The following is a 26,144-nucleotide window of genomic DNA, read 5'->3' as shown; positions in this document are numbered from 1 at the left end:
CTGACAGTGCAGCACTCCCTCAGTACTGACCCTCTGACAGCGCAGCACTCCCTCAGTGCTGACCCTCTGACCGTACAGCACTCCCTCAGTACTGACCCTCTGACCGTACAGCACTCCCTCAGTGCTGACCCTCTGACCGTACAGCACTCCCTCAGTACTGACCCTCTGACAGCGCAGCACTCCCTCAGTACTGACCCTCTGACAGCGCAGCACTCCCTTAGTACTGACCCTCTGACAGCGCAGCACTCCCTCAGTACTGACCCTCTGACAGTGCCGCACTCCCTCGGTGCTGACCCTCTGACAGTGCAGCACTCCCTCAGTACTGACCCTCTGACAGTGCCGCACTCCCTCAGTACTGACCCTCTGACCGTACAGCACTCCCTCAGTACTGACCCTCTGACAGTGCAGCACTCCCTCAGTACTGACCCTGTGACAGTGCAGCACTCCCTCAGTACTGACCCTCTGACAGTGCAGCACTCCCTCAGTACTGACCCTCTGACCGTACAGCATTCCCTCAGTACTGACCCTCTGATAGTGCCGCACTCCCTCAGTACTGACCCTCTGACAGTGCAGCATTTCCCTCAGTATTGACCCTCTGACAGTGCAGCACTCCCTCAGTACTGACCCTCTGACAGTGCAGCATTTCCCTCAGTATTGACCCTCTGACAGTGCCGCACTCCCTCAGTACTGACCCTCTGACAGTGCAGCATTTCCCTCAGTATTGACCCTCTGACCGTACAGCACTCCCTCAGTGCTGACCCTCTGACCGTACAGCACTCCCTCAGTACTGACTCTCTGACAGTGCCGCACTCCCTCAGTACTGACCCTCTGACAGTGCAGCACTCCCTCAGTACTGACCCTCTGACAGTGCAGCACTCCCTCAGTACTGACCCTCTGACAGCGCAGCACTCCCTCAGTACTGACCCTCTGACAGTGCAGCACTCCCTCAGTACTGACCCTCTGACCGTGCAGCACTCCCTCAGTACTGACCCTCTGACAGCGCAGCACTCCCTCAGTACTGACCCTCTGACCGTACAGCACTCCCTCAGTGCTGACCCTCTGACAGCGCAGCACTCCCTCAGTACTGACCCTCTGACAGTGCAGCATTCCCTCAGTACTGACCCTCTGACCGTACAGCACTCCCTCAGTGCTGACCCTCTGACAGCGCAGCACTCCCTCAGTGCTGACCCTCTGACAGCGCAGCACTCCCTCAGTGCTGACCCTCTGACAGCGCAGCACTGCCTCAGTACTGACCCTCTGACAGCGCAGCACTCCCTCAGTGCTGACCCTCTGACCGTACAGCACTCCCTCAGTACTGACCCTCTGACCGTACAGCACTCCCTCAGTGCTGACCCTCTGACCGTACAGCACTCCCTCAGTACTGACCCTCTGACAGCGCAGCACTCCCTCAGTACTGACCCTCTGACAGTGCAGCACTCCCTCAGTGCTGACCCTCTGACAGTGCAGCACTCCCTCAGTGCTGCACTGAAGTGCTAGCTTGTATTATGTTCTCACGTCTCTGCTGTAGAACTGAGGCTCTGACCTCCGGCTTGGAGGGAAGATTGTGACCAGTGATATACACTGGACACTTTCTTCAACATGTAATCCTCTACCTTCACTTTATCAGTTATTGTCATTGACTTGCTGGGCATGTGTCCAGGCATTCTGTGACCGCAATTTACACTTTGACCAAATGAGAAACTCTTGGGAGAGCAGTGGTCCAATGCTTCAATATTCAATATTCAGATTGGTGTAAGCTTGTATCCAACTCGTACTGAATCCTATTCCCCTATCACCTCTGTCCTTGCTGGCCTAATTTGCCTCCTGATCCGCCAACAGCTCAATTTAAAAATTCTCATCTTTATTTTTATTTATTCATTTATGGGATGTGGGTGTCGCTGGCTGATCAGCATTTATTGCCCATCCCTAGTTGCCCATGAGAAAGTGGTGATGAGCTGCCTTCTTGAACTGCTGCAGTCCGTGTGGTGTAGGTACACCCACAGTGCTGTTGGGGACGGAGTTTCAGGATTTTGACCCAGCGACAGTGAAGGAAAGATGATATATTTCCAAGTCAGGATGGTGAGTGACTTGGAAGGGAACCTCCAGGTGGTGAACATAGAATCATAGAACCCCTACAGCGCAGAAGGAGGATGGTCCCAAGTATCTGCTGCTCTTATCCTTCATGATGATAGTGGTCATGGATTTGGAAGGTGCTGACTAAGGAACCTTGGTGAGTTCCTGCAGTGCATCTTGTAGGTGGTACACTTGGCTGTCACTGTGCATTGGTGATGGAGGGATTGAATGTTTGTGGAAGAGTTGCAATCAAGTGGGCTGCTTTGTCCTGGATGGTGTTGAGCTTTGAGTGTTGTTGGAGCTACATTCACCCAAGCAAATGAAGAGTTTTCCATCACACTCCTGACTGGGGAGTCCAGAGGTGAGTTCCTCAGTGCAGAATTTCTACCCTTTGACCTGCTCTGATAGCAACAGTATTTATTTGGCTCGTCCAGTCCAGTCCAGTTTCTAGTCAATGGTAACCTCCAGGATGTTGATTATGGGGGATTCAGTGATGGTAATGCCATTGATTGTCAAAGGTCGATGGTTAGATACTCTGTTGTTGGAGATGGCCATTGCCTACGACTTGTGTGGCGCAAATGTTACTTGCCACTTGCTAGCCCAAGCCTGAATATTGTCCAGGTCTTGCTGCATTTGGACATGGACTGCTTCCGTTTGTTAGGAGTTGCGAATGGTGCTGAACATTGTGCAATCATCAGCAAACATCCCCACTTCTGACCTTATGATGGAAGGAAGGTCATTGATGAAGCAGCAAGATGGTTGGGCCTAGGATGCTACCCGGAGGAACTCCTGCAGTGATGCCCTGGAGCTGAGATGACTGACCCTCCAACTACCACAACTATCTTCCTTTGTGCCAGGTATGACTCCAACCAGTGGAGAGCTTTCCTCCTGATTCCCATTGATTCCAGTTCTGCTAAGGCTCCTTGATGCCACACTCGGTCAAATGCTGCTTTAATGTCAAGAGCTGTCACTCTCACCTCACCTCTGGAATTCAGCTCTTTTGTCCATGTTTGAACCAAGGCTGTAATGAGGTCAGGAGCTGAGTGACTAGCAGAATCCAAACTGAGTCTCACTGAGCAGGTTATTGCTGATTAAGTGCTGCTTGATTGTATTGTTGATGACCTCTTCAATCACTTGACTGATAATTAAGAGTAGACTGATGGGGTTATAATGGGGATTTGTTCTGTTTCTTGTGTACAGGACATACCTGCGCAATTTGACACATTGTCAGTGTTGTAGCTGTACTGAAACAGCTTGGTATGGGGCACGGCAAGTTCTGGAGCACAAGTCTTCAGTACTATTGCTGGAATGTTGTCAGGACCCTTTGCCTTTGCTTATCCAGTGCCTCCAACCATTTCTTGATATCACGTTGAGTGAATTGAATTGACTGAAGACTGACATCTGAGATGTGGGGGACCACTGAAGGAGGCCGAGATGGATCATCCACTTGGCACTTCTGGCTGAAGATTGTTGCAAATGCTTCAGCCTTATCTTTTGCACTGATCTGGGCTCCTCCATCATTGAGGATGAGGATATTTGTGAAGCCTCATCCTCGAGTGAAATGTTTAATTGTCCACCACTATTCACTGCTGGACGTGGCAGGATTGCAGAGCTTAGATCTGATCCATTGCCTGGTATTGCTCCTGGCATCACCTCCTGCACTCTTCAATGAACCAGAGTTGACCCCCCCCCCCGGCTTAGACTGGAGTATATGCCGGACCATGAGGTTACAGATTATGGTTGAGTACAATTCTGCTGATGGTCCACAGTGCCTCATGAATGCCCAGGTTTGAACTGCTCAATTTTTTTTGAAGTCGATCCCATTTAGCGTGGTGATAATGCCACACAACACATTTTTATTTGATCCATGTTTTCCTGTCCATTCTCGATCTCTGTAACTCCTCTGGTCTTATAAACCATGGAGATATCTGCACTCATCCAACACCGGCCTCTTCAGCATTCCGAATTGAAACGCTCCACCATTGATGGCAATGCTGTCGGCTGCCAAGACGGTCAGTTCTGAAATCCCCCCTCTACCCATCTGTCTGCTCTCAGATCACTGAAATAATATCACCTTCTGTGGTTCAGTCAATCACAGAAGCAGCTTGACAAGTGTTAGTGTGTCAGAAGAATCTTAGAATCCTACAGTGCAGAAGGAAGCCATTTGGCCATCAAGTCTGCACCGATCACAATCCCACCCAGGCCCTATCCTCATAACTCTGTGCATTTACCCTAACTAGTCTCTGAGGGTTTTGAATGTTGCTGTGACAGGCTGGAGATGTGATATTTCTTAGATGAGTTGATATGTCACACTCGATCAGTGTCTTGTACTGTCTACTTCATGGTTTGTCTCATTGATGCAGGTTCCCTATGTGCCACACTGGTGCCCACAGTACACATCCTCGGCTGAGCGTAGTTCTGATGAGGAAGAGTTGGAGAGGCCAAGTCCACCATTGGAAGTTTCTGATGGAGAGACGGAGACTGCGGAACCTATTCCCCACGTGGCCAGTGCAGATTCAGGTGGGTCCAAGGTGCTGGTAGTGGGATTGAAGAGAGAGCAACTGAAGCAGCAATGAGCAAAATGGCTCGGGTAGATATGGGAATGATGGGATTGAATGAAGCCAAAACTAAAGACGTCTGGGATTAAAAGCAAAATACTGCGGATGCTGGAATCTGAAACAAACAAAAGAATGCTGTAAAATCTCAGCAGGTCTGACAGAATCTGTGGAGTGAGAATAGAGCCAACATTTCAAGTCTGGATGACCCTTCTTCAGCTCTTCTCACACACTTCTCTGTTAAAATCTGTCTGCCACTTTACCGCCCACTCCAGAGTATGGTATCAGAGCTAAAAGTCACATGCTTCATGATGCTGTGCAACATGTCACCAAACAGATGGTGAAGATATCAACTAACGCAGGAGAAGGCTGGGGGCATTTTGAAAGGAGAGAGGTAAATTCAGATGGACTGTTGTGTATTATTATAAGTTCATTCCTGACTTGATTAATATGTTCACTCAGTGTATCAACTACTGAACGATGGAGCAGATTGGGAGTGATCTGTGGAAACCATTTGAAGAAGTGAAAAAAGTGACGCTGTTTTGACCCACAATGACCCTCACCACAAGGGGTCACGTGTAGTATTATCTCACACATCAGAAGGTGGTGTGGACTAGCCTGTGACATATACTTCATGTTGTTTAACCATATCCAGCAAAATTACTCCAGCTGAGAGAGGCGATCATGATCATATATGGTTTTACTAAGTCCTGCTAACCCTTACAATTATGCTTCGTTCAAATAAGGGAGTACCATCCCGAGCAAAAGCACAGCTCCAGTGATGAGCTTTGAGTGTGATTTTTAAATATTATAGATCAACTGATCATGGTTTTGTATTTAAACACATTCCTAGCACAAGGTTTAGTTTGCTCAGGTCTGACCTCACTAGCAAAGTATGAGAAAAGGGAGAATGAAGCATGAGTTTAGTGCTGGTCAGAAGGTTGTAGTGAAAAAGCACTTGGGTGATCAGGAGAAGTTTGTGATTGGAGTTTTTGTAAAGAAACTAGGTAAATTTCACATATCTAGAGAAGATTGGAGAGAGACTCCTTCAGTGTCCGGTGGATCATTTGCTTGAAATATGAAATCTGACAAAGAGAAAGCATGAGAAACCTCCTATAGTCCAAACTCCTCTTACAATCCAAACTGAAAGTCTAAAGAAAGTGAAACGCATGAAGAAACTGCAAGTTTGCCAGTTTCACAGAATTCACTGATAAAGTGAGCCCAGGTCTTTAATTCAGATAAATCAATCAAGGATTAAGTGGAATCAAAATCAAAGTTCAGGGTTGACATAGTCAGAAAGTCACAGAGGCAAACTGCACAGAATAGGCCCATTGGGTCTGCACCGACAATTACTACCACTAAAGTTGCACTAATCCCATTTGCAAGCTCTTGTGCCATATCCTTGAATGTTATGATATTTCAGGTGCTCGGCTAAATATTTTTTAAAGGTTGTAAGGTTTCCAGCCTCCACGACCTTCCCAGGCAGTATATTCCAAATTCTCTCAACCCTCTGAGTGAAAAAAACATTTTCCCAAATTGCCTCTAAATCTCCTGCCTCTTACCCTAAAACTGTGCCCCCTTGTGATTGACCCCTCAACCAAGGGGAACAACTGCTTCCTATTCATCCTGTCCATACCCCTCAATCTAATACACCTCAGTCATGTCCCCCCCCCCTCAGCCTTCTCTGCTCTGGAGAAAACAATCCAAGCCTATCCAGTCTCTCCTTATAATCAGACGGTGAGAGAGCAGAGTCAAGCTAATGGAAATAGAAGGAGAGATCACGACAGGAAAATGAAGAAGCCATATAGGTGAATTATATGTGGGAAAGAATTAGAAAAAAAATGTTCCTTTCATTATTTCGTGTCAAATGATGATTTTGTCAAATGCATTTTCTAACGTTTAAATTAATATGGCAGTATTAATCATATATATTTCAGTCATGAGTACAGTAAAGGCAAATAAAGTTAACAAAACAACATAACCTGTTAAATTTTCAAGTGTTTCTGATATTGGTTTAATCATATGTTCTGGAAAATTAGAAAGATGTGCATTTTACATTTGAGTGTATACATTTTTGAAGTAGGGAGGAGTGTAGTAAATTGTAAAAGCTGCACATTTTGTTATTCTGCCCTTTCTGTTGGGGAGGCGTCAATAAAGTGAGCTTAATGGCTGTCTGCAGTAGTGCATGTGTTAATCTTTACAGTGGAGAGGAAGGGTTGTGGTTTAACTCTTATTCTGACATTGACAATCCACCTTGTGATAATTCCCCCAGCAGGGAACAAGAAGAAAATCCGTCTTTACCAGTTCCTGTTGAACCTCCTACGCAGTGGGGATATGAAGGAGAGTGTTTGGTGGGTGGATAAGGACAAGGGAACATTCCAGTTCTCCTCCAAACACAAGGAGGCGTTAGCGAATCGCTGGGGGATACAGAAGGGCAACCGCAAGAAGATGACATACCAGAAAATGGCCAGAGCGCTCAGAAACTATGGCAAGACGGGTGAAGTGCGGAAAATCAAGAAGAAGCTCACGTACCAGTTCAGTGGTGAGGTGATGGGGAGAGGGGAGTGGAAACATTATACCCAATGAATGGTCCTCCCCACCTCCCACCGCATCAACTCTCCATCCCTCTGTATGGACATTTTTCGAAGGTTGGGGGGGAGGGGAGTGCGGGGGGGAGTCAGCATTCACAGTCAATCAGGAGCATTACAAGCGAGGCAGAATGTCATAACCAGCTACAAATGCTGTAGAACCAGAATACATCACATTTGTCCAAACTGCCTCCTCCCTATCTCCTTTCCTTCCCCTACCTCTCCCACCTCCCCTTCCTCCCTCCCCCACCTCCTCCTCTCTCTCCCACCTCCCCTCCCTCCCTCCCCACCACCTCCACCCCTTCCTTGCCGCCTCCGCCCCTCCCGTCCCCTCCACTGTAAGAAACCCATTTTCTAAGCTCAGCACAATGCATTGCTGAGTGCATTCAAGCCTCTCACTGTGTCACTGATCTACAGGGAGAGCTCTCTGATTCTGACCCACTTCTTTCAACCTCTCCCAATAATGCCCACAGACACCTGACTCCAGGAACATCACAACTAGGTCTCAGGCCAGGAACCATAGAATCCCTACATTTGCAGAAAGAGGCTGTTCGGCCCATCAACTCTCCGAAAGAGCATCCTATCCAGGCCCACCCCTTAGCTCTATCCCTGTGACCCCATGCATTCACCATGGTTAATCCGCCTAGCCTGAACATCTTTTGGATTGTGAGAGGAAACCAGAGGAGACCCATGCAGACACGCAAACCTCTATATTTTGGCACCACACCCTTCCCAAAATGCCAAGCAATGACCATGTCCAACAAGAGAGGATCTAACCATTGCCCCTTGACATTCAATGGCATTGCCATCACTGAATCCCCCACTATCAACATCCTGCAGGTTACCATTGACCAGAAACTCAACTGGACTCGCCATGTAAATACTGTGGTTACCAGAGCAGGTCAAAGGCTAGGAATTCTGTGGTGAGTAACTCACTTCCTGACTCCCCAAAACTTCTTCACCATCTACACGGTATGAGTCAGGAGTATGATGGAAAACTCCCCACTTGTCTGAATGGGTGCAGCTCTAACAACACTGAAGAAGCTCGACACCATGCAGGACAAAGCAGCTGCTTGATTGCTATCCCATCCACGAACATTCAATCCCTCCCACTATCTCTGAACAGTGGCAATTGTGTGTACAATCTACAAGAAGCACCGTAGGAACTCACCAAGGTTCCTTGGCCATCACCTTCCAAACTCTCAAGCTGTACCATCTAGAAGGACAAAGCAGCAGAGACCTGGGAATACCATCACCTGCAGGTTCCCCACCAAGTCACTCACCATCCTCACTTGGAAATAGATTGCCATTCCTTTACTGTCATGAGAACAAAATCTTGGAATTCCCTCCCTAACAGCATTGTAGGTGTACCTACACCTCAGGGACTGCAGCAGTTTAAGAAAGCAGCTCACCATCACCTTCTCAAGGGCAATTAAGGATGGGCAAGAAATGCTGGAATAGCCAACATCCCATGAATTAATTTTAAAAATCTTGTGTTTCTGCACCATTATATACAGTGGGGTTAGTTTGCAATTCCCAACCAAGACCTAAACACTACTGGTCTTGAGATCACTGCTCTGTATGTCCTTCTATAGGAGTCACTTCACTGCAGCAGATTCATTTCAGAGATTGAAAGATGAGAGAGCAAAGGGAAAGTTAGTGCTTTTCTCCCAGGACCAGGAGTTGTGTCACAATTTTCCATTGAGTGGAACCCCCAAAAACTGGGCTCAAAATCCAGTGGAGCCAAAGGCTGCTGGGAGGACGATCCTCTTCTGTGGAGGCTGGAGACAGTTAACCCTTTCCTGGTTTAATAACCCCTCAGAAAGGAAATGCTTTCGCTTTTTCACTGTAATAATGGATATTTTCTGTTTGAAATAAATTGCTGTAAGTCTGTGTGGCCAATGTTTGTTAATCTGAGAGTTAACAGGAGTGTTTTTAATCAGAGGTGCCTGTCCCAGCAGTAACTTAAAATTTAAATAAATTGAAAACAAACAATTCTGTGATGAAGCATGTCTTTGACTTGTCTATTTTTTTCCAAAGGCAAGACGTTATCATATCAGAATTTTTTCTGTAGGCTAAAGATATTAACTGGATTTATTTATATGGAAGAAAATTATACCAAGATTAAGGTGAAGCATAAATGCCTAAAATTAAAAAATAAGGCTTAAAAAAGCACTCTCCATAGATCATTCAATTAACTTTGAAACTGCTTTCTTATAGAAACTGGATGTATATTAGTAACAGTTTATTGCGGAGGTGTAAATATCATTCCTCGATCTGGTTTGGTGAAACTCCAGCGCATTACATGGAACCCAAGCAATAATTTAAAAAGATGCAGTGGAACAAAAAAAATCTGAATTTGATCGTTAACCGCAATTAAAGAAACATCAAAATATTCAACTTCTCCAAATAAAGTTAGATAGGAGCAATTTATATTTCTTGCTGATCAGGAACTGTGATTTCCACCCACTCTCTCCGCTCAATGCTTTTATTGTCAACTATAACTCACAGCTATCACTGCCCACTCCAGAGACTAGAGACCAAAACACAGGTCAACACCCTGATGCACAACCAGAGGTAACGCGTACAATCAGAGGGTCAATACTGCCAGAGTGCTGCACTGTCAGAGGGTCAGTACTGAAGGAGAGCAGCACTGTCAGAGGGTCAGTACTGAGGGAGAGCAGCACTGTCAGAGGGTCAGTACTGAGGGAGTGCTGCACTGTCAGAGGGTCAGTACTGAGGGAGTGCAGCACTGTCACGAGGTCAGTACTGAGGGAGTGCTGCACTGTCAGAGGGTCAGTACTGAGGGAGAGCTACATTGTCAGACGGTCAGGACTGAGGGAGCACTGCACTGTCACGAGGTCAGTACTGAGGGAGTGCTGCACTGTCACGAGGTCAGTACTGAGGGAGTGCTGCACTGTCAGAGGGTCAGTACTGAGGGAGTGCTGCACTGTCAGAGGGTCAGTACTGAGGGAGCACTGCACTGTCAGAGGGTCAGTACTGAGGGAGTGCTGCACTGTCAGAGGGTCAGTACTGAGGGAGTGCTGCACTGTCAGAGGGTCAGTACTGAGGGAGTGCTGCACTGTCAGAGGGTCAGCACTGAGGGAGTGCGGCACTGTCAGAGGGTCAGTCCCGAGGGAGTGCGGCACTGTCAGAGGGTCAGTCCCAAGGGAGTGCGGCACTGTCACGAGGTCAGTACTGAGGGAGCGCTGCACTGTCAGAGGGTCAGTCCCGAGGGAGTGCGGCACTGTCAGAGGGTCAGTCCCGAGGGAGTGCGGCACTGTCAGAGGGTCAGTCCCGAGGGAGTGCGGCACTGTCAGAGGATCAGTGCTGAGGGAGTGCTCCACTTAAGATCTTTCTAAAAGTCTAGTTCTGTTTGCATTGAGAAACAAAAAAATACAGTTGAATTGAAGTTAAAATTTCAAAATCCCATCTTAATATTCAGCTTTCTACTGGAGAACAGCTGTATTTAGTTAATGAGTTAACTAGCTTAGTTTCTGTAGCTATAGCGGAGTTGACTATTGAGTCACATCTAGCAAGGTTCTCCGAGCAGCTTGCAAATGGATTGTAGTTTGAGGGTGGGAGCGAATGAGTGATAGACCGGTTAGAGACATGGGCGGAGAAATGGCAGATGGAATTTAATCTGGACAAGTGTGATGTAATGTATTTTGGAAGGTCCAATGCATGTAGGAATTATACAGTAAATAGTAGAACCCTTCGGAGTATTGATAGGCAGAGAGATCTGGGCGTACATGTCCACCGATCACTGAAAGTGGAAACGCAGGTGGATAAGGTAGTCAAGAAGGCATACAGCATGCTTACCTTCATTGCTCGGGGCATTGAGTATAAAAATTGGCAGGTCATGCCACAGCCGTACAGAACCTACGTTAGGCCTCATTTAGAATATTGTGTACAATTCTGGTCGCCACACTACCAGAGGGATGTGGATGCTTTGGAGGGATACAGAAGAGGTTTACCAGGATGTTGCCTGGTCTGGAGGATATTAGCTTTGAGGAGAGGGTGGATAAACTCGGTTTGTTGTCACTGGAATGATGGAGGTTGAGAGGTTTACAAGATTGAGTGGCATGGACAGGGTGGATAGATGATCTTTCCTAGGGTATAAAGGTCAAGTACAAGGGGACATAGATTTAAGGTGCATGGGGAAAAGTTTAGAGGAGATGTGCAAGGCAAGTTTTTTATGCAGAGGGTGGTGAATGTCTGGAACGCGCTGCCCAGAGAGGTGGTGGGAGAGGTACGATAGTGGCATTTAAGGGGCAACTAGACGAATACATGAATAGGATGGGAATGGAAGGATACGGACTCCGTAAGTGCCTACGGTTTTAGTTTAGGCATGCGTCATGATCAGTGCAGGCTTGGAGGGCCGAAGGGCCTGTTCGTGTGCTGTACTTTGTTCTTTGATCCATAGATCCAATATTTGCTTCTCCCTTTGGTAGGGACAGGACTGGCAGCTCAATATTCCAGGGTACAGATGCTATAGGAAAGATAGAACAGGAGGTAAGAGGGGAGGGGGAGTTGCACTTTTGATTAGGGAAAACATCAGAGCAGTACTGAGAGGGGATATATCCGAGGATTCGGCCACTGAGTCTATATGGGTACAACTGAGAAATAACAAGGGGGAAATATTGAATGGCATCAAGGTTGGTAAGTCGCCGGGACCGGATGGGATGTACCCCAGGTTACTGTGGGAGGCGAGGGAGGAGATTGCGGAGCCTTTGGCGATGATCTTTGCATCGTCGATGGAGACGGGAGAGGTTCCGGAGGATTGGAGGATTGCGGATGTGGTCCCTATATTCAAGAAAGGGAACAGGGACAGCCCGGGAAATTACCGACCGGTGAGTCTAACCTCAGTGGTTGGTAAGTTGATGGAGAGGATCCTGAGAGACAGGATTTATGATCATCTAGAGAAGTTTAGTATGATCAAAAGTAGTCAGCACGGCTTTGTCAGGGGCAGGTCGTGCCTTACGAGCCTGGTTGAGTTCTTTGAAAATGTGACCAAGCACATTGACGAAGGAAGAGCGGTGGATGTGGTCTATATGGACTTCAGCAAAGCGTTCGATAAGGTCCCCCATGCAAGACTTCTTGAGAAAGTGAGAGGGCATGGGATCCAAGGGGCTGTTGCCTTGTGGATCCAGAACTGGCTTGCCTGCAGAAGGCAGAGAGTGGCTGTGGAGGGGTCTTTCTCTGCATGGAGGTCAGTGACCAGTGGAGTGCCCCAGGGATCTGTTCTGGGACCCTTGCTGTTTGTCATTTTCATAAATGACCTGGATGAGGAAGTGGAGGGATGGGTTGGTAAGTTTGCTGACGACACCAAGGTAGGTGGTGTTGTGGATAGTTTGGAGGGATGTCAGAAGTTGCAGCGAGACATAGATAGAATGCAAGACTGGGCGGAGAAGTGGCAGATGGACTTCAACCCGGATAAGTGTGTAGTGATCCATTTTGGCAGATCCAATGGGATGGAGCAGCAGTATAAAATGAAGGGTACCATTCTTAGCAGTGTAGAGGATCAGAAGGACCTTGGGGTCCGGGTCCATAGGACTCTTAAATCGGCCTCGCAGGTGGAGGATGCGGTCAAGAAGGCGTATGGCGTACTAGCCTTCATTAATCGAGGGATTGAGTTTAGGAGTCGGGAGATAATGCTGCAGCTTTATAGGACCCTGGTTAGACCCCACTTGGAGTACTGCGCGCAGTTCTGGTCACCTCATTACAGGAAAGATGTTGAAGCCATTGAAAGGGTGCAGAGGAGATTTACAAGGATGTTGCCTGGATTGGGGGGCATGCCTTATGAGGATAGGTTGAGGGAGCTTGGTCTCTTCTCCCTGGAGAGACGAAGGATGAGAGGTGACCTGATAGAGGTTTACAAGATGTTGAGGGGTCTGGATAGGGTGGACTCTCAGAGGCTATTTCCAAGGGCTGAAATGGTTGCTACGAGAGGACACAGGTTTAAGGTGCTGGGGGGTAGGTACAGGGGGGATGTCAGGGGTAAGTTTTTCACTCAGAGGGTGGTGGGTGAGTGGAATCGGCTGACGTCGGTGGTGGTGGAGGCAAACTCGTTGGGGTCTTTTAAGAGACTTCTGGATGAGTACATGGGATTTAATGGGATTGAGGGCTATAGATAGGCCTAGAGGTGGGGATGTGATCGGCGCAACTTGTGGGCCGAAGGGCCTGTTTGTGCTGTGACTTTCTATGTTCTATGTTCTATGTTCTATGAAATCACTTTGATAGGGTTGTACTATAGGCCCCCAAATAGCAGGAAATTGAGGAGCAAATATGGAAGGAGATTACAGATAGCTCCAAGAAAAATAGGGTGGTAATAGTAGGGGATTTTAACTTTCCCAACATTGACTGGGACAGCCATAGTATTAGAGGGTTGGATGGAGAGAAATTTGTTGAGTGTATTCAGGAGGAATTTCTCATTCAGTATGTGGATGGCCCGACTAGAGAGGGGGCAAAACTTGACCTCCACTTGGGAAATAAGGAAGGGCAGGTGACAGAAGTGTTAGTGAGGGATCACTTTGGGACCAGTGACCATAATTCTATTAGTTTTAAGATAGCTATGGAGAATGATAGGTCTGGCCCAAAAGTTAAAATTCTAAATTGGGGCAAGGCTAATTTTGATGGTATCAGGCAGGAACTTTCAGAAGTTAATTGGGGGAGTCTGTGGGAAGGCAAAGGGATGTCTGGTAAGTGGGAGGCTTTCAAAATTGCAGGGTTCAGGGTAAACACATTCCTCTTAGAGTGAAGGGCAAAGTTGTCAGAAGTAGGAAACCCTGGATGAGTCGGGATATTGAGGCCCTGGTCAAGAAGAAAAAGGAGGCACATGCCATGCAGAGGCAGCTGGGATCAAGTGAATCCCTTGCAGAGTATAGAACATAGAACATAGAACATAGAACATTACAGCGCAGAACAGGCCCTTCGGCCCACGATGTTGCACCGACCAGTTAAAAAAAAAAACTGTGACCCTCCAACCTAAACCAATTTCTTTTCGTCCATGAACCTATCTACGGATCTCTTAAACGCCCCCAAACTAGGCGCATTTACTACTGATGCTGGCAGGGCATTCCAATCCCTCACCACCCTCTGGGTAAAGAACCTACCCCTGACATCGGTTCTATAACTACCCCCCCTCAATTTAAAGCCATGCCCCCTCGTGCTGGATTTCTCCATCAGAGGAAAAAGGCTATCACTATCCACCCTATCTAAACCTCTAATCATCTTATATGTTTCAATAAGATCCCCTCTTAGCCGCCGCCTTTCCAGCGAAAACAATCCCAAATCCCTCAGCCTCTCCTCATAGGATCTCCCCTCCATACCAGGCAACATCCTGGTAAACCTCCTCTGCACCCTCTCCAAAGCCTCCACATCCTTCCTGTAATGTGGGGACCAGAACTGCACACAGTACTCCAAGTGCGGCCGCACCAGAGTTGTGTACAGTTGCAACATAACGCTACGACTCCTAAATTCAATCCCCCTACCAATAAACGCCAAGACACCATATGCCTTCTTAACAACCTTATCTACTTGATTCCCAACTTTCAGGGATCTATGCACACATACACCTAGATCCCTCTGCTCCTCCACACTATTCAAAGTCCTCCCGTTAGCCCTATACTCAACACATCTGTTATTCCTACCAAAGTGAATTACCTCACACTTCTCCGCATTAAACTCCATCCGCCACCTCTCGGCCCAACTTTGCAACCTGTCTAAGTCTTCCTGCAAACTACGACACCCTTCCTCACTGTCTACCACACCACCAACTTTGGTGTCATCAGCAAATTTGCTAATCCACCCAACTATACCCTCATCCAGATCATTAATAAATATTACAAACAGCAGTGGCCCCAAAACAGATCCCTGAGGTACACCACTTGTAACCGCACTCCATGATGAATATTTACTATCAACCACCACCCTCTGTTTCCTATCCGCTAGCCAATTCCTGATCCAATGTCCTAGATCACCCCCAATCCCATACATCTGCATTTTCTGCAGAAGCCTACCATGGTGAACCTTATCAAACGCCTTAGAGGGTGTAGGAGAAGAGTTAAGAGAGAAATCAGGAGGGCAAAAAGGGGACACAAGATTGTTTTGGCAGATAAGGCAAAGGAGAATCCAAAGAGCTTCTACAAATATATAAAGGGCAAAAGAGTAACAAGGGAGAGAGTAGGGTCTCTTAAGGATCAACAGGGTCATCTATGTGCGGATCCACAAGAGATGGGTGAGATCGTGAATGAATATTTCTCATCCGTATTTACTGTTGAGAAAAGCATGGATGTTAGGGAACTTGGGGAAATAAATAATGATGTCTTGAGGAGTGTACATTTACAGAGAAGGAGGTGCTGGAAGTCTTAAAGCGGATCAAGACAGATAAATCCCCAGGACCCGATGAAGTGTATCCCAGGACATTGTGGGAGGCTAGGGAGGAAATTGCAGGACCCCTATCTGAATTATCGATAGTCACAGGTGAGGTACCTAAAGATTGGAGGGTGGCAAATAGAACAAAGAAAATTACAGCACAGGAACAGGCCCTTTAGCCCTCCAAGCCTGCACCGATCATGCTGCCCGACTTAACTAAAACCCCCTACCCTTCTGGGGACCATAGCCCTCTATTCCCATCCTATTCATGAACATAAAACATAGAACAGTACAGCACAGAACAGGCCCTTCGGCCCACGATGTTGTGCCGATTCATGTATTTGTCAAGACGCCCCTTAAATGTCATTACCGTATCCGTTTCCACTACCTCCCCCAGCAACGGGTTCCAGGCACTGCCCATCCTCTGTAAAAAATCTGCGTTGTACATCTCCTTTAAACCTTGCCCCTCGCATCTTAAACCTGTGCCCCCCAGTAATTGACTCTTCCACCCTGGGAAAAAGCTTCTGACTATCCACTCTGTCCATGCCCCTCATAATCTTGTAGATTTCTATTAGGTCGCCCTTCAACCTCCATCATTCCAGTGAGAGCAAATCAAGTTTCTCCAACCTCTCCTCATAGCTGATGCCCTCCATACCAGGCAACGTCCTGGTAAATCTTTTCTGTACCCTCTCCAAAGCCTCCACATCCTTCTGGTAGTGTGGCGACCAGAATTGAACACTATAATTCCAAGTGTAGCCTAACTAAGGTTCTATAAAGCTGCAACGTGATTTGCCAATTTTTAAACTCAATGCCCCGGCTGATGAAGGCAAGCATGCCGTATGCCTTCTAGACTACCTTCTCCACCTGCATTGCCATTTTCAGTACCTGTACACGCAGATCCCTTTGTCTATCATTACTCTTAAGGGTTCTGCCATTTCCTGTATATTTCTTATCTGTATTAGACCTCCCAAAATGCATTACCTCACATTTGTCCGGATTAAACTCCATCTGCCATTTCTCTGCCCAAGTCTCCAACCAATCTATATCCTGCTGTATCCTCTGATGGTCCTCATCGCTATCCGCAATTCTACCAACCTTTGTGTCATCCACAAACTTACTAATCAAACCAGTTACATTTTCCTCCAAATCATCTATATATATTACAAACAGCAAAGGTCCCAGCACTGATCCCTGAGGAACGCCACTTGTCACAGCCCTCCATTCAGAAACACACCCTTTCACTGCTACCCTCTGTCTTCTTTGACCGAGCCAATTTTGTATCCACCTTTCCAGCTCACCTCTGATCCCATTCGACTTCACCTTCTGCACGAGTCTGCCACGAGGGACCTTGTCAAAGGCCTTACTGAAGTCCATGTAGACAACGTCCACTGCCCTATCCTCATCAATCATCTTCGTCACTTCCTCAGAAAACTCGATCAAGAGCGAGACACGACCTCCCCTTCACAAAACCATGTTACCTCTCACTAATACGTCCACTTGTTTCCAAGTGGGAATAAATCCTGTCTCGAAGAATCCTCTCTAATAATTTCCCTACCACTGATGTAAGGCTCACTGGCCTATAATTACCTGGATTATTCTTGCTACCCTTCTAAAACAAAGGAACAACATTGACTATTCTCCAATCCACTGGGACCTCCCCTGTAGCCAGTGAGGATACAAAGATTTCTGTCAAGGCCCCAGCAATTTCCTCCCTTGCCTCCCTCAGTATTCTGCTCTGGGGACTTGTCTACCTTAATGTTTCTCAAGAACCCCAATATCTCCTCCTTTTTGATCTCAACATGACTCAAACTATCTACATAACCTTTCCCAGACTCACCATTCACCACGTCCTTCTCTTTGGTGAATACTGATGCAAAGTACTCATTTAATACCTCGCCCATTTCCTCTGGCTCCATGCATAGATTCCCTCCCTTGTCCTTGAGTGGGTCAACCCTCTCCCTGGCTACCCTCTTGCTCTTTATATATATATATATTATATATATATATATATATATATATATATATATATATAAAAAGCTTTGGGATTTTCCTTAATCCTGCTGGTCAATGCTTTTTCGTGACCATTTTTAGCCCTCCTTACTCCTTGCTTAAGTTTTGTTCTACTTTCCTTGTATTCCACACTTGCTTCGTGTGTTCCCAGCCTCCTAGCTTTGACAAATGCTTCCTTTTTCTCTTTGGCTAGGCTCACAATATCTCTTGTTATTCAAGGTTCCCAAAACTTGCCATACTTATCCTTCATCCTTACAGGAATGTGCCGGTCCTGAATCCCTATCAACTTACACTTGAAAGCCTCCCCAATGTTGAGCCTTTGTTTAAAAAGGGCTGCAGGGAAAAGCTTGGGAACTACAGGCCAATGAGCCTCACATCTGTGGTGGATAAGTTGTTGGAAGGTATTTTGAGAGACAGGATCTACAGGCATTTAGGGACAGTCAGCATGGCTTTGTGAGTGGAAAATCATGTCTCACAAATTTGATTGAGTTTTGTGAAGGGGTAACCAAGTAGGTAGATGAGGGTAATGCAGTTGATGTTGTCTACATGGACTTTAGCAACGCCTTTGACAAGGTACCACATGGTAGGTTGTTGCATAAGGTTAAATCTCACGGGATCCAGGATGAGGTAGCTAAATGGATACAAAATTGGCTTGATGACAGAAGCCAGAGGGTGGTTGTAGAGGGTTGTTTTTCAAACTGGAGGCCTGTGACCAGCAGTGTGCCTCAGGGATCAGTGCTGGGTCCACTGTTAATTGTCATTTGTATTAATGATTTGGATGGGAACATAGAAGGCATGGTTAGTAAGTTTGCAGATGACACCAAGATTGGTGGCATAGTGGACAGTGAAGAAAGCTATCTCTGATTGCAACGGGATCTTGATCAATTGGGCCAGTGGGCTGACGAATGGCAGATGGAGTTTAATTTAGATAAATACGAGTTGATGCATTTTGGTTGATTGAGCCAGGGCAGGACTTACTCAGTTAATGGTAGGGCATTGGGGAGAGTTACAGAGCAAAGAGATCTAAGGGTACATGTTCATCGCTTCTTGAAAGTGGAGTCACAGGTGGACAGAGTGGTGAAGAAGACATTCGGCATGTTTGGTTTCATTGGTCAGAACAATGGAGTTGAACAGGAGTTGGGACGTCTTGTTGAAGTTGTACAAGACATTGGCAAGGCCACACTTGAAATACTGTGTATACTTCTGGTCACCCTATTATAGAAAGGATATTATTAAACTAGAAAGAGTGCAGAAAAGATTTCCTAGGATGTTACCGGGACTTGATGGTTTGAGTTATAAGGAGAGGTTGGATAGACTGGGACTTTTTTCTCTGGAGGTAGAAGGCTGAGGGGTGATCTTATAGAGGTCTATAAAATAATGAGGGGCACAGATCAGCTAGATAGCCAATATCTTTTCCCAAAGGTAGGGGAGTCTAAAACTAGAGGGCGTAGGTTTAAGGTGAGAGGGGAGAGATACAAAAGTGTCCAGAGGGGCAATTTCTTCATACAGAGGGTGGTGAGTGTCTGGAACAAGCTGCCAGAGCTGTTGAGGCGGGTACAATTTTGTCTTTTAAAAAACATTTTGACAGCTCCATGGGTAAGATGGGTATGGAGAGATATGGGCCAAATGTGGGCAATCGGGTCTAGTTTTGAGGTTTAAAAAAGGGGCGGCATAGATAAGTTGGGCCGAAGGGCCTACTTCCATGCTGGAAACCTCTATGACTCTATGACCTTATGGTACAGGGTTGGTGAGTAATTGGTAAGTTAAATATTGTGTGAAGTTAAGGTATGGCAGGGCAGCTCGGCTGAGTGGATTGTGCATCCTGTGGTATGTGAGAAGTCATGGACACAGCACTTGTCCTGGTCAAACATATCTGCAGGAAATAGCACCAGCTGCAGGAGCTTGAGCTCTGGGTTTCGAAACCTGAACGGCAACTGGAGTCACTGTTGTGCATCCATGAGTCAGAGAACAAGTTGGATGGCACATTTGGGGAGGTGGTCACATTTCAGATTATGAGTATGCAGGCAATGCAGGCATCCTCTGATGAGCCCTTCATGCTCACTAACCGGTTTTGGATAGTGGTGAAGGTGATGATTCCTCACGGGTGTGCAACAAGAACCAATTCCATGGCACCATGGGTGGCTCAGCTGCCCAGGATGGGAAGAAGACGAGTGGAAGAGCAATAGTGATAGGGGAGTCATTAGTTAGAGGAGCAAACAGGCATTTCTGTTGCCAAAGACCTGAATCCAGGATGGTATGTTGCCTGCCCGGTGCTAGGGCCAAGGCTGTAGGACATCTTTTTGGGGAAGAATGAACAGCCAGAGTTTGTGGCCCACATTTGTACCAAGAAATATGGATTTACATGAAGTTCTAGGTAAACCTAATTAGCCTAATGGATTATGTATGAGATGGGTTTCCAGAGCGGTATGCTGAAGAACCAACTAGAGATTGGGCTCTTTTAGATTTTGTATTATGGAATGAGAGAGGGCTAATTAATAATTGTGCTGTAAAGGAGCCTTTAGGAAATAGTGATCATAATATGATGGATTTTTACATGAAGTTTGAAATGATATCGTTCATTCCAAAACTAGATCGTAAATCTGAATCAAGGGAACTATGAAGTATTTATCCAAGTGTCTTAAAAGAAGTGACTAGTCAAATAGTTGATGCGTTGGTTTTAATTTTCCAAAGTTTCCTGGTTTGGGGAAGATTCCATTGGATATTTTGGGTATATAAGAGTATTGATAGGCAGAGGTCACTGAAAGTGACAACACAGGTGGAGAACGTAGTCAACAAGGCATACGGCATGCTTACCTTCATTGGCCGGGGCATTGAGTTTAAAAATTGGCAAGTCATGTTACAGCTTTATAGAACCTTAGTTAGGCTGCACTTGGAATATAGTGTTCAATTCTGGTTGCCACATTACCAAAAGGATGTGGAGGCTTTGGAGAGGGTACAGAAAAGATTTACCAGGATGTTGCCTGGTATGGAGGGCATTAGCTATGAGGAGAAGTTGGAGAAACTTGGTTTGTTCTCACTGGAACAACGGTGGTTGAGGGACAAACCTGATAGAATTCCACAAGATTATGAGAGGCATGGACAGAGTGGATAGTCAGAAGCTTTTTCCCAGGGTGGAAGAGTCAATTACCAGGGGGCAGAGGTTTAAGGTGTGAGGGACAAGGTTTAAAGGAGATGTACGTGGCAGGTTTTTTTCAGAGAGGGTGGTGGATGCCTGGAACTTGCTGCCAGGGAAGGTAGTGGAAGCAGATACGATAGTAACTTTTAAGGGGCGTCTTGACAAATAAATGAATAGGATGGGAATAGAGGGATATGGTCCCCAGAAGGGTAGGGAGTTTTAGTTAAGTCAGGCAGCATGGTCGGTGCAGGCTTGGAGGGCCGAAGGGCCTATTCCTGTGCTGTAATTTTCTTTGTTCTTTGGGTTGGTAAATCTAATTTTAATCTTATTTGAAAAGGGGAGGAGGCAGGTAACAGGTACCAAGGAACTCCAGACCAGTATTTTATTCATTCATTCATGGGATGTGGGCATTGCTGGTTGGGCCAGCATTTATTGCCAATCCTTGAGGGTATTTAAGAGTCAATCACATTGCTGTGGCTCTGGAGTCACTTGTAGGCCAGATCAAGTAAGGACGGCAGATTTCCTCCTCCAAAGGACATTAGGGAACCAGATGAGTTTTTCAAACAATCGACAATGGTTTCATGGTCATCAGTAGATTCTTAATTCCAGTTTTTTTTTATTGAATTCAAATTTCACCATCAACCATGGTGGGATTTGAAGCCGAGTCCCCAGAACGTTAGCTGGGTTTCTAGATTAATAGTCTAGTGATAATACTGCTTTGCCACCACTTCCCCGTCAAAGCCTAACATCTGTCATTGTGAAAATGTTAGAAGTTATTATTGACGATGTTATAGCAGGACATTTAGATTCAACACAACCAGGCAGTGTCAACATGTTTTGAGGAAGGGAAATCATATTTAACCAATTAATTGGAGTTCTAGTGGATGTACTGTACTTAAATTTCCAGAAGACTTTTGATAAGGGGCCACATCAAAGGTTATTGCGGAAAATAATAGTTCATTGTTTAGGGGAAAGGTTGGACAGTCGAGGGCTGTATCTGCTGGAGTTTAGAAGAGCAAGAAGTAACTTGATCAAAACTTTTCAGATCCTGAGGGGTCTGGTAAGGGTGGATGTGGACAGGATGTTTCCCCTTGTAGTAGAATCTAGAACTGGGGTCAGTGTTTAAAAAATAAGGGCTCATTCAGTTAAGACAGAGGTGAGGAGAATTTATTTTTTGTGAGGGTAATGAGTCTCTGGAACACTCTTCCTCAAAAGGCAGTGCGAGCAGAGTCTTTGAGCATTTTTAAGGCTGAGTGAGAGAGATTCTTGATTAACAAGGGGGTGAAAGGTTATTGGGGATAAGCAGGAATGTTGGGCTGAGGTTACAATCAGATCAGCTGTAATCTTATTGAATGGCGGAGCAGGCTCTTGGGGCCGAGTGGCCTACTCCTGCTCTGAAATCATGTTTCGTATGAGGGGCAAGTTGGCAATGGTGGATTTGGAAACTCCAGTAAAACAATTGGCAGTAGACACCCAATGGAAGGACGTTTGGGAATAATCTAGAATTCAGCAAAGGAGGACCATGAAACTGATAAAGAAATGGAAAAGAGAATCTCTGAACGCAAGCCGGCAAGAAACATAAAGGTGGACTGTAAAAACTTTAGGTCTGTGGAAAGGAAAATATTGGTGGAGACAAAGGTGTGTCCATTGTAAACAGTGACAGTAGAATTTATAATGAAGAATAAGGAAATGGTGGAAAAATTAATTAATCTGTATCTGTCTTCACAGAGAAAGATACAGAAAATTTCCCATAAACACAGGGTGTTGTGCCTGCCACACAGTCTGTTTTAACCCTTATACAGTGGACAAAGAATTGCGAGTAGACTTCTTGTTAGTACAGTAATATTTATTCACACACAATTATTAATCACCCACACAATCAATACTAAATTATTTTACAGAATACTAAAGTTCAAATCCAATGCAGGACCTTGATTTAACTTTTGCGTGACTGGCAAGTACCCAGGCAGATATTGGCCTTTATCTGCGTGTTGGTCTCCGTAGTCCTCTGCGTAGTCTGGTCCTTTGGTCTGGTCTGGCACTCTGGCTCTGGTCTACCTTCCTTCTTTGGTGTGGTGGCTTTCCTCGTGCTGGTTGTTGCTGGCGATGGTCACCGGTGTTGTCGTTCATTCGTTGGTGAGAGAGAGAAATTCTTCTATTGTGCAGCACCTTTTATACTTGGTTGGTTTTGCGCCCTTTTTAGTTATTATCAATTAATCAGGACTTGATTGCCCTGATCGATAAAGTCCAATCAAGTGCTGCCACACTGATCTCTGGGTGTGTACCCAACGGCCATGCCTGTAGGTGCTGGAGGCACGTAGGTCACAAAGCTCCCTTCCAAATAAGGGGTTAAGGCGCCCCTATGTCTAGTAAACAACCCAGTTTGACCAGAAAGTGTCCCTTGTCCTGGAGATGGCCCATATCCTGTGTATTCCAGCTCTTGCAGCTGCAGCCTGTTTATCTCCTGCCCAATTTCTTTTGATGCTGCAGCCTGTCTGTTTCTGTACTTGTCCAATTATCCCAGGTGGCGATGGAGACAGTGGATTTATTGCAGATTATCTTTTCAAATTCTATGGATTCTGGGAAGGTTCTTACACACTAGAAAATAGCAAATGTAACGGCACTGTTTAACTGATGGAGGAAGAGTGAGAATAGAGAACAACAAAGCTGTTTGTTTGACATCTGCAGCAGGGAAAATGTTAGAATCTATTATAAAAGATGTGATAACTGGACACTTGGAAAATAACATGATTGGGCAGAGTCAACATGGACTTACTTATGAAAGGAAATCAGCTTTAACAAAGGGTCATCTGGACTTGAAACATCAGTTCTTTTCTCTCATAGTTGCTGCCAGATCTGCTGAGATTTTCCAGCATTTTCTCTTTAGGTTTCAGATTCCAGCATCTGCAGGAATTTGCTTTTATTTAAAGGAAATCATGTTTGACAAACCTGTTGGAGTTTTTTGGGGATCTTACTTGTAGAATAGCTAAAGGAGAATCAGTTAGATGTGGCATATTTGGAATTTCAGAAGGCTTTCGATAAGGTCCCACACAAGGGGACAGTGAGCAAAATTAGAACAATGGGATTGAGGGTAATAGACTGACATGTACTGAGGATTGGTTAATGGACAGAAAACAGAAAGGTTGGCAGACTTTGACGAGTGGGGTATCGCACAGATGAGTGCTTGGGGCCCCAGCTATTCACAATCTATATCAATGATTTGGACGTGGGGATTAAATGTAATGTTTCCACGTTTGCTGGGTGATACAAACTAGGTAAGAATGTGAATTGTGTGGATGAGACAAAGAGGCTTCAAGGGATTTAGACAGACTAAGTGAGTGGGCAAGAATCTGGCAGATGGAATATGGGAAATGTGAGGGGATCCACATTGGTAAGAAAAACAAATGCAGAGTATCTCTTCAATGGTGAGAAACTGGGAAGTGTTAATGTCCGAAGAGACCTGGGTGTCCTTGTTCACGAGTCACTAACATGCAGGTGCAGCAAGCAGTTAGGAAGACAAATGGAACATTGGTCTTTATTGCAAGAGGATTTGAATACAGAAGTAAAGATAGCTTGCTACAATTGTATAGAGCCTTGTTGAGACCAAACCTGGAGTATGTGTGTGGTAAACCACTGTTAAGCTTATTGCCTGTGTATGTGTGACATGCCTGGACACGCCCCTGCCGGCCCTACCTGAGACTCCTCCCCCCCCGGTGCAGGTGTAAAGGTGACTGCTCCCAACCCCCCTGCGTCAGTTGCCGGACCAGTTCATCAGCATGGGTGTGCTCCAAGTCTTTTGTCAATAAAAGGCTATTTGTTCTTGCGTACTAACTAGTCTTCACTTGATTGATAGTGCATCAGTTTTATTCACAAAAAGTTTTGGGATGGAGCAGATATTAAAACCCGATAGATTAGAATTGGACCCTCAAGCCGTAGGAGCCTCTAACAGCTTCGATCACTGGCTGCGATGTTTCAAAACTTTCCTCACCGCCTCCGTCGTCCAGACCGAAACCGACAAGCTCCACGTGCTCCACGCCCGGGTAAGCGATTAAATATTCTCGATGATTAGAGATGCTGAAACTTACGAGGATGCGATCGAACTTTTAAAAGGCCAGTACAACAAACAGACTAATGTAATCTACGCCAGACATCTTCTGGCTACTCGCAGACAACAGCCAGGAGAATCGGGCGACCAATTCCTGCGTGCGTTGTGAGCACTTGGCAGGGCCTGCAACTGCAAGGCCGTAACAGCTGCCCAAAACACGGAGGACTTAATCAGAGATTCCTATGTCACGGGTATCAGGTCAAACTATATCCGACAACGACTGCTGGAACAGGGTGGGCTGGATCTACAAAAGACTGTGGCGCTTGTCGACTCGTTAGAGGTGGCCTTCCGTAATCTCAAGGCCTACACCCCCGACCACGGGGGCGCATCGTGGACGTTGCAGTCGCCGCCATCTCTGTACTCGGGAGGGCCACAAGCCTACGCCACGCCACGTCCCACCAATGGCCCGACCGCTGCAGCAGTCTCTGGAGGCCCAAAGTACTACTTCTGCGGCCTGGGGAAGCATGCCCGACAACGCTGCCCGGTGAAGGATGCGATCTGCTCTGGGTATGGAAAGAAGGGCCATTACGCAAGGGTATGCATAGCGAAGTCGACCTCCAAGCTCAGTAGCGCCGCGTGCGACCCGCCATCTTGGATGCATTTCAGCCGTGTGTGAGCCGTGCGGGCCGCCATCTTGGACGCCTTCAGCCACGCCGCAAAATCCAACGGTGGCTTTGGTTACGCTGGACCAATCCAGGCTTCACCAACTCGCCAGGTCCAAAATGGGCATCGAGGTAAATGGTCGCGCTGCAACCTGTTTATTTGACTGTGGGAGTACGGAGAGCTTTATTCACCCTAACACAGTGAGTCGCTATGCCCTTTCAGTACTGCCAGTGAAGCAAACGATCTCCATGGCTTCAAAGTCCCACTCGGTGGATGTCCTCGGGTACTGCGTGGCGACCCTGACTGTACGGGGCACAGTGTACAAAAACTTCAGGCTCCTCGTGCTGCCACAACTCTGCGCTGCCGTACTCCTGGGGCTAGATTTCCTGAGTCACCTTAAGAGTGTCACCATGGAGTATAATGGGCCTTTCCCCCCGCTCTCTGTTTGCAACCCCCAGTTCTTAGATCGCGCACCGCGCATCACCTGCAGCCTCTCGACCCTTAAAGTCGCCCCTCCCTCACTGTTCGAAAATCTCACCCCCGGCTGCAAGCCCATCGCCACCAAGAGCAGACGGTACAGTGCTGGAGACAGAGCTTTTATCAGGTTCGAAGTGCAACGGCTCCGAGGGGAGGGGATCATCGAGGCCAGTACCAGCCCGTGGAGAGCCCAAGTAGTAGTTGTTAAAACTGGGGAGAAA

The 26,144-nt window shown here is 46.5% G+C and overlaps 1 protein-coding gene across 4 annotated transcripts in view; it reads left to right on the top strand.

Annotated features, from left to right (window-relative positions):
- spi1b (Spi-1 proto-oncogene b) overlaps positions 1 to 9,161 on the top strand; it is a 56,399-nt gene extending 47,238 nt beyond the window's left edge. For 2 of the 4 annotated variants that reach the window (XM_078220344.1, XM_078220342.1), the window contains 2 exons: positions 4,437 to 4,593; positions 6,904 to 9,161. In XM_078220344.1, the coding sequence (XP_078076470.1) occupies positions 4,437 to 4,593; positions 6,904 to 7,214 (468 nt within the window). In that variant the 3' untranslated portion in view covers positions 7,215 to 9,161. Of the gene's footprint in view, positions 1 to 4,436; positions 4,594 to 6,900 lie in introns of all 4 variants that reach the window. The other 2 variants (XM_078220343.1, XM_078220345.1) reach the window with 1 other exon arrangement.
- The last annotated feature ends 16,983 nt before the right edge of the window (positions 9,162 to 26,144 follow it).

Source organism: Mustelus asterias, chromosome 9 (genome assembly GCF_964213995.1).
Source record: "Mustelus asterias chromosome 9, sMusAst1.hap1.1, whole genome shotgun sequence".
NCBI classification, from domain to species: Eukaryota; Metazoa; Chordata; class Chondrichthyes; order Carcharhiniformes; family Triakidae; genus Mustelus; species Mustelus asterias.
This window is presented reverse-complemented; position numbering and strand designations above follow the sequence as displayed.